The sequence below is a fragment of the Chiloscyllium punctatum genome, chromosome 19 (assembly GCF_047496795.1).
Source record: "Chiloscyllium punctatum isolate Juve2018m chromosome 19, sChiPun1.3, whole genome shotgun sequence".
Lineage (NCBI taxonomy): Eukaryota > Metazoa > Chordata > Chondrichthyes > Orectolobiformes > Hemiscylliidae > Chiloscyllium > Chiloscyllium punctatum.
Window position 1 is genome coordinate 82269161 of NC_092757.1, and position 15564 is coordinate 82284724.

General features: G+C 37.3%; 1 protein-coding gene across 3 annotated transcripts in view; it reads right to left on the minus strand.

Moving 5' to 3' along the window:
* Window positions 1-304: 304 nt before the first annotated feature.
* LOC140491537 (lissencephaly-1 homolog) overlaps window positions 305-15564 on the minus strand; it is an 86133-nt gene continuing 70873 nt past the window's right edge. For all 3 annotated transcript variants that reach the window (XM_072589858.1, XM_072589859.1, XM_072589860.1), the window contains 3 exons: window positions 11461-11562; window positions 9488-9644; window positions 305-4755 (listed from right to left, as the gene is read on the minus strand). In XM_072589858.1, the coding sequence (XP_072445959.1) occupies window positions 4682-4755; window positions 9488-9644; window positions 11461-11562 (333 nt within the window). In that variant the 3' untranslated portion in view covers window positions 305-4681. The remainder of the gene's footprint in view (window positions 4756-9487; window positions 9645-11460; window positions 11563-15564) is intronic.

Genomic DNA, 15564 nt, shown 5'->3' on the forward strand with positions numbered 1-15564 from the left:
TTCTCCTCCACACTCGCAATGCTGTAATTTGAGGCAATCCACACACAGAGATAGAGAAACTCACAATCACGGATCTCCCAATTCCAAATATCCCTCAGTGAAGAACATGCTGCAGAGCCTTGCAAACTGAACAAGAGTTTTCTTACAGGAATAGGATCCAACTAGAGTCTCATTTTTTAATTCCACAAATACCAACCTTTTTAAAAGTGGCCTAATTCCAAATTTGGCAAGTTGGCCAGTGATGTAGAAGTGTCAGCATCAAAACATAAACAATTAATTTGGAAAAAATCCATCACAAGAGGAGGAAGGAAAAAAACGCAGCAGTTTTGTATGCATTTTAATAGTCTTTACCAATTGGTACATTAAGATTTTAATATGCAGAAAACATGAATAAATCTTGTTTTACACAGTTTGATAGCAACAAATCTTACTGTAAAACACACAGCAGTATATACATTCCTTAACTGATTGCTTGCACTGTGTCAATAGCTCAAATTATCTTCTCACAGTCCTGGTACATATAATTGCACCCACTGCTTCTGCTTGTAAAATTACTTCTTGCCATAGTGTCAGTGATGAGTACAACGTCTACTTGGAGGTTCACTACTGGTCGTCTGGAACACCTTGGGAACACTGAGGGTAAAGGCAGGACTAGAAAGCAGCCAATCACATGATACATTGGGAATGGCAAAGGTCAATTAACAGCCAGTAAAGTAGCTGACAAAACAGTCTGAAGGGTTAAAAATGGCTGCAGTGGGAATGGCCATTTAAGAAGAGTTTGAACCAGGCAATTCACAAAAGGAAGAGGAGGCAAATAGGAGAAGCAGGATACTGACAGTAGACTTGGCTTGGCGAGTCTATAACCAAGCTTTCAAAACTACAGTGCTCCATAGCCCCTTACACTTGCTAGCTACTAGGTTTGTTTAGTGCCTCGGACATAGCATTGGTCACACTATACACGCACTGAAGAAAGCAGGACGGTTTTTCTCGTTTTAAAGTGCAAGATGCTATACAAGTTTTCTTTTCAACTTCAACAAAGGCCAAATCGTACGAGATGTTTTCAACCAATATTTATTGAAGTGGTTATATTAAAGTCACCCATGATTTGGAATGGGGCACATAGGCTTTTAAGGGCTCATTTCGGGAATGTGTAATGGGTTTAAAAATGATTTTGGTTTATGCTTTTAGTTAGCAAGTGAATGTACAGGTTACGCCTTTTAAGAGCAGTTTCCTCATTAAAATGATTGCTTCCTATGTATATATTTTTGGATTATAAAAATGGAAAGGCAAAAGCAAATTTTGGTCAAGACAATGGATTTTATTACTCAAAACTTCTATCTGCCCCTAAAAGGAGCAAACTGTATTCCACATGTAAGCAGGTTATAAAGATGTTAGATTGGTGTAAAGACAAATATGAATGTAGCTCTTTAGGTCTCAAAATATCACTAGTTCAGAATATTTTATAACACTTTCAATAAGCTAAAATAGTTGCAAACACGCTAAACTGAGCTACCACAGCTACTGTTTCAACTTCCTTAACAGCACCACAACTTTAATACCGTACCACTAAATCATAACTATTGATACATGTGCCAGCATTCTCAGGTTGCACAGTATCTAACAGGAGTGCCACTGTCAGTCAAGTACACTAACTTTGACAGAAAAGTGCTTTGAAAAAAATATTACCAGCAAAAAAACTGAAATGTGACTGGATATTTCTGACTAACAGAACCACAGCCCCTTAAGCTGCCTGTACTTTGCTTTATTGGACTTAACTTTGATTGTAAGGCTTCATGTAAGTGTGACCACGATAAGCATTTACCATCTATTACAGGTCCATGCAAGAGTATGTTTCAAGTTCTTAAAGCAGCAAAATTGCTTTTGAATGAAGTTTGAAGTCTTAAGAGTTATGCAAATTGACATAAATGTATGTTTCAGTAGGATAGGAAAGGGAAGAAAAGAGAAATGGGAACTTATTTAACAAATTTGTTTTGGTGGTGACAGTTAAGGACACCGTTGTCACAATGTTTAATCTGGAATTCAACTGCATCAAATATAATTGCAAGAGTCGAAATCTATTTGCCAGAATACCAGTAGGCAGATGTCATATGACCTTTAGACATGAAATGTTAGCTTTCAAACTGCTAATTATTTATGGTGAAGCTTAATATGGAATATGTAGAATAACCTGAGCTGCAACAGAAGGCATGAAAACATTGAGAAAATTCTTTTTTGGCATATTAACCTTGGTAGAATTACAGTATCTTTTGTAGGTAATAGATGCTACAGTCCAAATCACCAGGTTTCAGATTTTCTTTGAAACCAGGCAGCACAATATACTACAAACATGGAAACATTAAACCATTAGCCGACGGGTTTCTAGTTATGATACACTTACATTTAGTTGCTTGATAAAGGTTGTGTATTTGAATCGCAATGAAAGTGTGATTTCTTTGCAGTACCAGTGCATTGTGGATTTTAGGAAAGAGTGAATTACAAGTATACATTCTGAATAAAAGCATAAATATACAAAATGAACAGTGCAGCTCATTGGTCAAGGCCAACTTCATTAGACGTTTGATTGGCAACTGGGAACTTAACCCTCTGAGCTATAAATTACTATTCTGCATTTATTACTTGTAGTTTAAAATATTATTTGATGCACGGCAAGCAATTTACAGCAGCTACTGTGAATTACCCACTAATGAGCATATTGTTCTTCCCAGAATCCATGTTGTGTTTACAGATTTGTCACACTTGAATTATCTGGCTCTTTTACTGTTACTGCTATTGAGCTGCATAAGTTACAATGGCAGGTGGCCACAGAATTCACAAAACATTACTGCACACTCTCTAGAATGAACAAGAAATTGCATTGATTGGACACGACAAAGCAGAACTTGATGCAATCCTGAGTGCTGATGTAAAATTTTAAGTTGCACTTTATTCCTCCTTCAACATTGGTTCCTTCATAAGCTATACATTATTTTTCTTCCAGGCGGAAAATTTTCATCCAAAGGCATTCTATAAATGTACCAAGGAAGGGGGATTGGGGGGGGGTTGATATTGACTATATGCAAGAAAATTCAAATAAAAATATCTTCAAAATAATTTCTCGGACAGTCTATAAATAGGACTCCTGGCTTAAAGACAATTTTTAAAGAATTGCACATGTTACTACAACAAAAGAAAGCAGAGGGACTTTTTAATTATTCATTACTCTAAAGCACTAAGTTGAGAGATGCTGAGATTAGCCTTCAACAAAATATATCGACACTATTCTGTCCTGGAAATTGTGTTTTTCTTTTAATAGTTCAAGTTGTAAAGTACATCCTTCATCAAATAAGTGGCCCCTGCTTCAAGCAGGGTGTGTTGACCAGATTAGGCACAAGGTTTTCATATGTTTTAAATAAAAGAACTATTAAAATAAATGGCACTAGTTGCTACAAAAGCTTTGAGCAGGTTTTTCTAGACATCTACAAATTATATTCAGTTTAAAATGACTGGGTATCTCAGTTAAAAAAGTGCTGCATATTTAGTGGCTTTTTCATGGTCAAATAATTGTCACTAAAATATCTTTCTAAAACATATGAATACAATGCGTCTATTATGGGAAATGATGTTACAAAGCTCATCATTACCAACATCAATTTTGCTCTTAAAGTAAACCAAGTATCCATTTCAATTTTCAGTTTTAAGGTTAATGTACTATCCAACCAAATCTAACTAGTAACAATGTTCACTAAAACAGACTTAGCAGTGCTCAGATATAGTACTATTCAAAGTGTTTTGTGGTTAATTCTTGGATGGTACACTCCCCAGACAGTACTTTTTGATTCTCAGTACAGTTACAACATAACCACCAGCAGTTATCATTGCAGGGTTTGAATGCACGAAGTAGGTTTTCTTGCAGTCACCAGTATGCCCTGCATTTAATCATTGTTACGGCATTTCAAAGTTGGGGAAAGAGTGACATGTAGGCTTAAAAAGTTAAATAGTCTCATTTATTACATATTCTGAGAGCCAGCTTTAAATATAATTATCTATGAATGTTAATCCCAGCCTAAGTGGGAGATCTAACAATTATCTTAAGAATTCATCCAATGGAATCACATTCACTGGATTCTCGGTTCTAATCATTTATATGAGCTAACAGATCGGTAGATAATTTACGGACAACAGCTACACACTCCTCAAATGAACCCTAGCACCACACAAAGTGATTCAAGGTTTACAGAATCTGCACACTGTTTGTGCTTTATATTACAACGATGATGAAAATAAAGACCATTTCCAATAACTGTCGATTTAATTTCAGTCATAGTTAGTGCCCTAATTACCCAATCAACTTCTGCTTTCCAGGTCTAATATGACCAATGCTAGCCCTTGTTCTTTTACCTATGGTACTTCTAGACAACGTATGTAATTTACAGTATACAATTCGGATTCACCATGCATGAATACTTTTGTGTAACATTTAATAGCTCAATCTACATCCAGAATAATTTACATGAAAGGACAATAGTTATTAAACAGAGCTCGATGGGTAACCATGGTAACTGAGTGCATCCGGGGTTTTGGGGGAGGTTGGGCAGGGGGAATGGAGAAGAATGGTGATGTGGGTTTGGATTATTAGGAAAGTGAAAGGGAAAGGAGAAAAAAAAAACGAAGATCATTTCTATCAGCGGCACTCCCAGACCTTTACCGTTTGATCTACGCTTCCAGTGACAACAAATGGACCCGTCTTGTGGAAATCTGTGGATGAAAACCAGGTATTTAAAAAAAAAGGCCAAAAACATCATTCATTGCATTACTGAGATCAACACTAACCAAAAGTTATCTTTCAAATGAAGTAGTGATCAAGCGTGTCCTTCAATTTATAAAATACAGTTGAATGCCTGGACATGGTTAACAAGTTTGTGGATGACACCAACATTGGTGGTATTGTGAACAGTGAAAAAGGATATCTAAGTTTACAACGAGATCTGGATCAATTGGGTCAATGGCTGAGGAATGGCAGATGGAGATTAAATTTCGATAAATGCAACTTATTGTGTTTGTTAAAACAAATAAGGCCAGGACTCTCAAAATTAATGGTACAGCCCTGGGTAGTGTTGTAGACAGAAGGATCTCTGGGTTCAGTATCTAATTCTTTAAAGTTTACAGCACAGGTACATAGAGTGACTAAGGTGGCATTTGGCAAGCTTGCCGCATGGCTCAGACCTTTTTAAATATAGGAGTTAGGGGGTCAGTGAGACTGTACATGATGTTGATGAGGCCTCTTCTGGAGTACAGTGTGCAGCTCAGGTCACTGTTACAGGAGGAATATTAGTAAATTGGAGAGAGAGTGTGGGGAAAAGACTACCGGGATGCCACCAGAAATGGAAGGCTTGAGTTATAACGAGAGGCTGGAACATTTCTCACTGCAGCATTGGAAGTTGAGGGGTGGTAATCTCAGCAGCTTATAAAATCAGGTGGTGAATGGCAGAAGTCTTTTACCTAAGGTGAGAAAGTTCAAAACTAGGAGACTTTTTTTAAATGCAAGGAAAAAGTTTTAAAAAAGGACATAGAGGGGGTTCATGTATGGAATGAACTTCCAGATGAAGTGGTGGATGAAGATACAGCTGTAACAATTAAGGAGGCATTGGATAAGTACATGAATAACATAAGTTTATAGAGTCATAAAGAAGTACAGCATGGAAACAGACCCTGCGGTCTAACTCTTTCATGCCCACCAGATATTCCAATCTAATCTAGTCCCACCTGCCAGCACCCGCCCCATGTCCCTCCAAACCGTTCCTATTCATTTGGAGGGATATAGGCCAAATGCATGCAAATGGAGCTAGTTTAGTTTGGGAAACTCAGTCAGCATGGACTAGTTGGACCAAAGGGTCTCTTTCCATGCTGTATGACTGACTACTGCACAAACTAACACGCGAATTGAAGAATACAATAGATATAAAATAAGAGGGAGTGATTAGGTTATGCAAGCTGGAACAGATACTAATGATGCCCATTATTTTGAAAACTGCTGCAATCCAGACTCAAGTTCAAGTGCAATATGGATAGTATAGCAGATTTAGAAATCAGGAAGTAAAATAGAAAAGGTTAAGAGTCACAATGACTACAATAATTCCAATCAATGAAAAATGAAAGAGAAAGACAAAGGCAAAAAGAAACATCACCAAAATGGAAAACATGTTCCACATCTAAGGATGCGCAAATTACAAGAACACTTGCAAATGCAAAAACAGATTTCAAGTTTTAGGACAGTTCAAGGCTTCATAGTTTCATACATTAATGAAAGCACCACCACAAAAAAATGACTCCTAAAAACAGCTTTAGACTTGGAAAAAAAAAACGGATGCATGGGTAATAATGAGCCCAATGATAACAGAATGAAAATTAAGGATTTAATCAAAAGTAAAAGATTGGAAATGTTGTTACGACTGGCTTGTTCAAAAGCTTTTTTTTAAAGAATTGAGTGTCAAATTTTCAATCACATTATCATCATGGCAAAGGCATCAGGTAACTTGCTCTAAATATCAATTGATTATGGTTGTAAGAACTGGTCACAATTAATTCCACCAGATGAGATCAGATAATGCCCAGGGTGATAAAGTATTAAATCACTGGCATGGCAATCATATATCCACTACTCACCTCAAAACTACATATCAGTGCTATGGAACATGACTGGAATATTCCAATTTTTCTAAAAATTAAAAGTATATCTACTCCAAAATTTTAAAAAAGCTTCCATACTGAATTAAACTTGATTACTTAAAGTCAAATACAACAGAAATATTCTCTAATTTCATGGGGCCACCAGTTCAAAACCATGAAAACACTAAATGAATATACAAAAATGGCTGTACAGGGACACACTAAGAAATCAATCTGGAATGGTGCAGAGTTCTTGGAGGGCTGAATGAGTCTTTTTGTAATGCAGCTCTTGAAGGTCCAGGACAACAAGTGAATCCAAGATGTATCCCTTTAAACAGTGGATGCCTAAAGCTCTTGGCTTCTCGACAGTTACTCATCATTTTGACAAGAATTAAGTTTTTTTTTAAAAAAAGGTCCAAATTGAATGGCCTCAAATCTTGCAGTTTTTCCCAATGACATCCCGAACTTGCTGTTCCCCATTTTTAATATTTATTAGCCCTCCTAACTTGGTGTCAGCACAAACTTGAACACAGAACGTTCTGTTGCATCAACAGGTGGTCAAATGTTCAGACCGAAGAAAAAAATCCTTGGACAACATTACTCAGATCTCATCCTTTTTTCTCTCAACCAAACATTATCTACAGTTTGATGTAAAAGCCGAGGAGGAGACCATAAGGACGTTTTATTATTGCTTTTTGACGTCAAGTACCTCTGTCCTGGAAGAGAAAGGGAATCTCTTACTTACTAATACTGACAAAATTTGAAGAATTCGGTCATAACGCTTGCAGTTGAAATCCACATTGGCAAAACCTGAAAACATGGTTATTTTAAAATGTCATCTGGAATTATGAGGAAACAGTTCATTACTCCTAATATTGTTTGAATGATCATTGGTTGCTCGGAGATCATAAATTGTTAATTGCAGGTAGTGTAACTCAGATCAATGTTTAATATGATGAAGAAAAATCTAAGTTCAATATTTAATTTTGTCACATTTAGAAATGGGTTATTGTAGTAAACTCAAATCAGAAAATTGCAAAAGAGCAGAGGGTAATATGCAATTAATACAATGAATAAGAGACAGGGTACTTGAGGACACATTCAAGAACGTAAATTTAAAGTTAACAATGGAACAATACCACCAAAATTGCTCAAGTTGTACTATGAATAGAGTGAAAAATCAAGATACAAGTTCATAAACCTACATGAGAATATTAAATAAACATGAATTCTTAAACAGATTTTAAAAAGTAATTCACACAAAGGACAAGGGAACATCTGGCAGAATTCCAGAACTTATGACAACCCAGTAACCTCTACATATAAAAATCGTGCGACTGATGCATTAAATAGCTGCTTCTTGGTTCTGGTCACACAGTCTACACAAGTCATTTATAGATAACTATCCTTGAAGTGTTGCACCACAGTTTTGCAGCTGGCCATACATTTTATTGAAATTTTTTAACAATTTTTCTTAGCCTAGAATGTGGAAAGCAACAAATCATTCACACGTCTGAGCTCGAACAAGTGACTTCTCATCATACTTCAAGAATCCTGTACAACTGATGAAGGAACAGCGCTTCGAAAGCTAGTGCTTCCAATTAAACCTGTTGGACTATAACCTGGTGTTGTGATTTTTAACTTCGTACACCCCAGTCCAACACTGGCATTTCCAAATCATCTGTACAACCATTATTCAGTAAATGAGATTTCAGAGTAGAGGTTTTTTTTAGCTTGCCGCCCACAGCATTCTTCTATTTTATAATACAATGCATGATCAGATCCATTCTGTGATATGGCCTTCGAGAGGGATTTGTTCCATCCTGTTTCTCTTGAAGAGCAGTGTTATCAACCTGGTGCCTGGTATCTGCTCCATGGGATGGAGAGCAAATAGCTTTGGGTTTTTAAAAATTAGACAAAAGCAGCATGAATGAGTGAATTTAAGCTCTCAGTGGCTTGGTTTTTGCTTTGCTTTCAGTTGTTGAAGTTGGGGTTTTGGGAGTTGAAGCAACTAGATTCAGCTGTCTCTCTGTTGAAAAAAGTTTTAATCCCACTCTGCTGCTAAATTCATTCTTTCAGCTTTTCCTTTCGCCAGGACAAGAGGAGATAGCAAAGTGACGGGAATCTTTGGCTGAATTTGCCTTTGCCAAGGGTGTATTTATGGGATGCTGCTGTATTGGAACAGTTGATGGGTGGTAGTTCAATAAGATATTGTGCTATTCAGTATTTTAAAGAGTTAAAGTTAGATCAATTGTTTTTGTATTTTAACTGTAGTATAAGAATAAAGTGTGTATTGCTTAAGGTCTAGAAATGCGACCAATCAACTTGCCTTTGGAACACAGAGCCTTAGGCTTACCTGTAATTAAGATAAAAGTTGGATCTAGGCTGTATGCTTAATATATTTTGAGGGGGTTTGGTCGAGTCTATAACAATTCTCCTGCATATTTCCAGATCCAGAAGTGCCCCATACATAGATACTGCACATTATTTACTGTTTTTAACACTAAGATAAGGGTTCTGGTTACAAGATCATTGAGTGAAAGTATGAATGAAGAAATATCACAAAAATTGAGTTAACCTGAATTGTTGGCAAGATATTTTCCGCAGGACAAATACATTGAAGCATTAAGTTCATGGATGCATTTGCTTAGAAGCTTCTATGCTAAGAAAGCCAAAAGGAGAGTATCACGTCGAACAACACATTTGTATATTGTCAATTGTGTAGACTCTTTATAAATTTGTTATTTAAGATAAAAGTTACTTTACGTACTAGTTAAGAACATTTCTCTTCCTGTTAATGACAAATTATAGGAATACATACCAAGAGAGGTAACAAAGTGTTCATGTGCATTCAGGGTCTTCATGCACCGTTTGTTCTTGTAGTCCCACACTCTAATGGTTTTGTCATCAGCACAGCTCACAATAAACTTGCCTCCAGGATGAAAGAGGGTACCACGTACCCAGTTATCATGGCCAACCTAAATTTAATCGAATACATCATGAGATGGTACACAACTTGGAAAACAACAAAAACTTTATTTGGACTATTTTCGTTAAAAATACATAAACATTGTTGAATATATTATAAATTTTTCTACTGTTTTGCAAAAAAATAAATTTTTCTTTTCTAGGATAGTATGGGCAATTGACTTTCATCATCAGAATCAAAACAGCACATCAAGCACATTTTACAACTTTGAAAATTAATCTTGCTCCTGAAGGTTTCATTCCATTTCAAAGTTTAATCTCAAAGGAGTAACTGCTCAAACTGAGCAAAGCCACCACATTTCCTTCCTTATCTCAAGTTCTACTTCGAACTACAAGTATTCTGCTTAAAAAGCTGCAGACCATATATTATAAACCTAAATAACAAAAACAGAAAATCCAGTTAAAATACTATGTTTAAGTGAAGTTTTTTGATGCTCAGTGTGACGTTAATGCAACTACTTAAATGTTTAAATTTCCACGAAAAGGATTACAAGCCCTGAAAGCATAAAATCATTACATCTGCAGCATGGACATGGTATTCGCAGCAAACATGTCACATTCAACAGATACACAGATTTTAGTAACAAACACAGCAGACTGGACAAACTCAGGTCTGGCAGCACCTGTGGTGAGTGAAACACATTTGATGCTTAGAGTCCAGTATGACTCTATGTTAGAACCCTCTTCAGATTCACTGACTTGAAATGTTAATTGTTTCACTCTCCACAGATGTGGCCAGACCTCAGTTTCTCCAGCATTTTTCTTTGCTTCAGATGTTCAGCATCCACAGTATTTTGCTTTTATTACAGAATTTAGAATAGTGGTATGGAATCCCATCGAAACTATTTGCTAAATTAATTTGTTCAGAAGATGGGAGCATCACTGGTTCGGTTAGCATTTATTATCCATCTCTGGTTACTGTAGACAAGGTGGTGCCTTTGTAAACTACTGCAGTCTTTGTGATGTAGGGACAATGCCATTAAAGAAATGGCTTCATGGTTTATATCCAGTTCAGCGAAAGCACGATAATATAGTTCCAAGTCACTTGGAGGTCACTTGGTGGTCCTCCTACACATCTGCCACTCTTGCCCTTAGAGATGGTAAAGGGTGCAGATTTGGAACGTGTTTCTAACTCTCTTCTTTCCCTCCCACAGCAATCCAAACTTCAGTTTCTTAACTGGAAAGTTACTTGAACTTTGAGATTCCAAGGTTCAATATTAGCAGTTAGTTCAGGGAATTGTTTTTCTCAAATAATTCACACTGTACTCTTGGAAGGCTGATGTTGATATTAGTGGCAGAGTGAATCAAAAATACAATTGCAACATTTTGAGAAGGCCTCAAACAATTAATAGAGCATTCTTTAACCATCATGATCAAGGAAAATGGCATAGATTCAATTTACTGGCAGCAAGATAAGTAACAAATTCAGAACTTGGCAATTCACTTTTCTTAAAATTGGTTACTCCTTTACATGTCAACCATATGCTGTTAAACAGGATGATTGCTGGTGGGCCATTTTAACATGGGAGCAAGAACAAAAAAAAAGGAAGACAACGAATTCTAAGCATTTCAAGAAATCAATAGGAAGCAAATTACAGCTGACTGCTCCATTCGCTAGCTCAGCAACATTACGTTTAAATGATCACTCATTGTATTTCAACTGGGATCAAATCTCGCTCTTTGAAGTCCATATGCCTCAGCACATTGACTGACTTTGCCACTGGGGAAGGAATTGATCAAGACTGCTTAAATTGTGTAAACCATTTACAATTTCAATATATACGTCAACTTGGAACAAGCACTCACCAGTGTCATAAGGCACATTCCAATGCTAATATCCCACATCTTTATAGTCTTATCTCTGGACCCTGACAGCAGGAAAGGTCCAGGTTTGCCACTCTTTTTAGTCTGAAAGGAACAGAAATTAAAGGGGCTAAAATTGTACATTAAGAGCAAAGACGATATAACTTTCTACAATTTCAATACTTCACAGATTTCTGAATAGAATAAAACATTACTGGCTTTTGCATTACAACTAAAAGAATGCAACTTATTTCAATTCTGGAACACTAAAATTTAAAACAATTTATGGTGGCATTTCAGTCACTACTGAATGCAAACTGCACGACTTTTGGAGGATGAGACTTTAAAACTGGGGTTCCACCCACCTGCTTTTGGGTACACAAATGTTTCCATGGCACTATTTCAAAAGACAGAATGGGTTTTATGCCCAGGATTCGGGTCAATAGTTATCCTTAAAATTGACATCACAAAATCCTGACAGTCACATGGCTGGCTGTGGGAATCTAGTGTTGCTATCGCATTTCTTATTTATTACACTTCAACAATACCTTTGACTGTAAAGTACTTTTAGATGCTAAATGGTTGTTAAAAGAACTATTCTTTCCTTATCCAGTTCTAGGCCCATGACATGAACATAACTGATTCTAGGTTTTGATTTTGCCTTCCTCATTAAAAGATATTACAAAGCTTGGTCTAACAACAGGATCTTAAAGGGGACCAAAAGGAATTCAATGAGCAGATTTAGAGGAGGGAACCTCTCGTGGATGAATGTCTGCCTCTGATAATGTGGTATACAACAGCATCTGTAATCAAGAGTGGGAAGCGATGCCATAGGGGGACACATGACAGTGGAGATAGGATCATGGTCTTAGACATCTTTCCATATGAGTAGACATGATGATACATGGGTTACATAGATAAACTTAATTAGGTGCACAAGGACAGGTATGGGTAAGTAATAATCTTTGGTGGAGTTGAAACTAGAATATGTAGGCTGGCCATCAAGCATTGAAGAAATAAAGAGTGGAGGAACAAAAGGAATAGGAACTTCAGCTGTGACATGGTATGTTTGTGATAAAAACAAGTGGTAGAAATACCCAGTAAGTCGAGCAGCATCTTGACTAGTTTAGGGTCATCAACCAAGGTTCTTCTTCCATAAAAGCTGACTGGTGTACATCTAGCATTTCCTCTTTCAGGTCTCCACTATCTATACATTCAAGTTGCTGGGAGTCCATTGTAATGAACAGGATATTAGATTGGAAAAGTTGAGAGGGGTTTGCTTCAACCTCAGACAGTGGCCTAGGAGCTGGATGCAGTTGTTGGCATAAGTCAAAAGACGATGACAAACTATTGCCTCTACAGCATTTAGGTGGATAAAGTCACAATTCATCCAGTGCCACTGTGAGGCAAACAATGTGACAGCACAGAAGCACTGGAGGGCTCAGAAGTGGTGGATAGAGGTGGTTCAGGAGTCATTGGTATTTTTGCCAAAAGATCCATTTAAAAAAAACTATATAAATCACATGCATTTATATACCAAGTTGCAACTGAATATTGCTAATAAGAGACATGAGGTTGAAGTTTTTCATATTGTACTTATAAGGACTGAAAAAAGTTGTGACTAAGAGCTGCTCCTTTGGGGTATTTTAAGTGTTGAAAGGTGATTTCCTCAAATTCCAAGAGCAATTACCATTTTATATGCTGTTCAATTGTTGTGGAACTTTGGGGAAAAGAAGATCAAAACAATAATTTAAAAAAGGAGGAAGAGATACAAAGGCAGTGGCCACATGGTGAGAGAAAGAAACTTACACTGCTGTCTGATACAGCAGTGAATCTAAACAGTTACTACCTTTGTTGTTGCGAGTTCTAACATCTCTGGACATCAGAGTGAATCTAGGAAAGATTAACAGCGAAATTCACATTGACTTTGGAGGAATCTGTGTTGGAGAGCTCACAGCACTGGACCAGACAAGTGCAGAATATTTAAGTGTAACCTTGCTGTAAATCTACAATACTGAGTAGAATGGGTTCTTTGCTGCTGCCAGAGGAAATAGAGGAGGCTGGTACAAAATACAACATTTAAAATGCATCTGGATGGGTATATGAATAGGAAGGGTTGAGGAATATGGGCCAAGTGCTGGCAAATAGGGCTAGATTAAGTTAGGATAGCTGGTTGGCATGGACAAGTTGGACCCAAGGGTCTGTTTCCATGCTGTACAGCTCTATGACTCTGACTGAAGTACATGTTAAAAATTGTAGAAGGTCTGTATAATTAGTTGTCCAGATCTCAATCATCTAACAGGACAGCAATTAAATAATTGCAACCTTGGTGATAGAGTGCTCAACGGATTGTATTATAACAAATTCAAAATCATCGAGGGCTACGAGAAAGAGGTACTCAAGATTGTGGCTTCATACAATACTTTCATGTTCATGCTAAAGATGAACAGGATGGCTGCCTCCCAATAATCCTCTTGCCCACTCAGTCACCTAAATGCAGCATAATCAGCTAAAAATCAAGCTAATGTTCAAACACAGTCCCAGAAAGATCTTCAAAACAAGCAGCTATTATCAGTCATGGCTTGTCCCAAGTAGTCTTGTTTTTTTTTAAAAAAGGTTTCAAGTGAACTCTCAATAGTTTATTTTAAAGTAATCACACTCGGCAAGTCTAAAAACTTAATTCTTTTTCTCCAGTTCTTCTGACCAAAATCTCAAGCATCATCCTAACACTACAGATACAGTAAACTGATGATTTAGGATTAAAGCATACTTTTCTTTAGGTAAGATCAACTAACTAGGGTTACAGTAAGAAACGTAAGATATGAAACATTTGAGAGTGAGGAAGTTACAGTTAAGAACAATGCTTTTATACTCCTTGTACAACGACCAAAGTTCTCAGTCTTATATTACAGGAAATCATGTACATGATGTTTGGGCAATGTCACGCACCAGAGTACTACTTCGGACAGATTCAGAAATGGTGGACCACAACTCAGACACGATTCTGGGAATTGAGCCCCAAGGCAACAATAGCAGAGTATTACCAATTGCAAGACCTCTTGAAATCTTTTTTTTAAATTAAGAAGTGGGCATGACATAAGTTAGCAATTTTTGAGCCTAACTCCCAGGGAAAAAGTCGGGACTTCAAAAATGTCTGAGGTTCGAACACTCCAAAGATGTGCAGGTCAGATGAACTGGCCATGCTAAATTGTCCATAGTGTTAGCTGCATTAGTCAGAGGGAAATGGGTCTGGGTGGGTTACTCTTCGGAGGGTCGGTATGGACTGGTTGGGCCGAAGGGCCTGTTTCCATACTGTTGGGAATCTAATTTGGCTTTTCATCTCAGCCCCACCCTCTTCACGAGCAAATAATTAGTAGATTATCATTTTGGAATTTAGGTTCTAAAGTGGAAAGATGATCAAGTTTGATTTATATTTCCATATTACACGTGGTAGGACAACAGCAATAGAATCAAGTTCATTGCAGAAAAGCAGTGGACAGGTTCAGAGGGGGAAAAAAAAGGTCATTGTTCATTCAGCAGTCCTCCAAAAACAGGGGGGGGGGGTGTGGGAAGCGGCTGGGGAGCTAAACTCCAGAAGCCAAAAACTCCAGGAAGGAGAGGATTCAGAAAACCATGCTTGCTCTGAAAAAGTGTTTAGAAGTTAAGGTGGTTTCAAAAACCAATTGCAGACATGCCAACTGAATAAGGAGTGGAGACTAAGTGAATGTTACAAAATACTCAAACCTCAAAAGGCTACGGCTAAAAAGGTGGGGATCTTCATTTGATGCTTGATTCACTATAGTTTCAAACAATAGTTGAGAGCGTGGTGCTAGAAAAACACAGCAAGTCAGGCAGCAGAGGAAAATCAACATTTCAGGCATAAGATCTTCATTCCTGAAGAGCTTATGCCCAAAACATCGATTCTCCTGCTCCTCTGATGCTGCCTAACCTGCTGTGCTTTTCCAGCATCTCACACTCTAATCTGATCTGTAGCATCTGCAATCCTCATTTTCTACTAGTTTCAAATAATACTTGTAGATTGTAGTGTGTGCTTTTTGTTTTCCTTTTGTGATTGAAGTGGATTGGCAGCCTCTTGTGGATATGTAA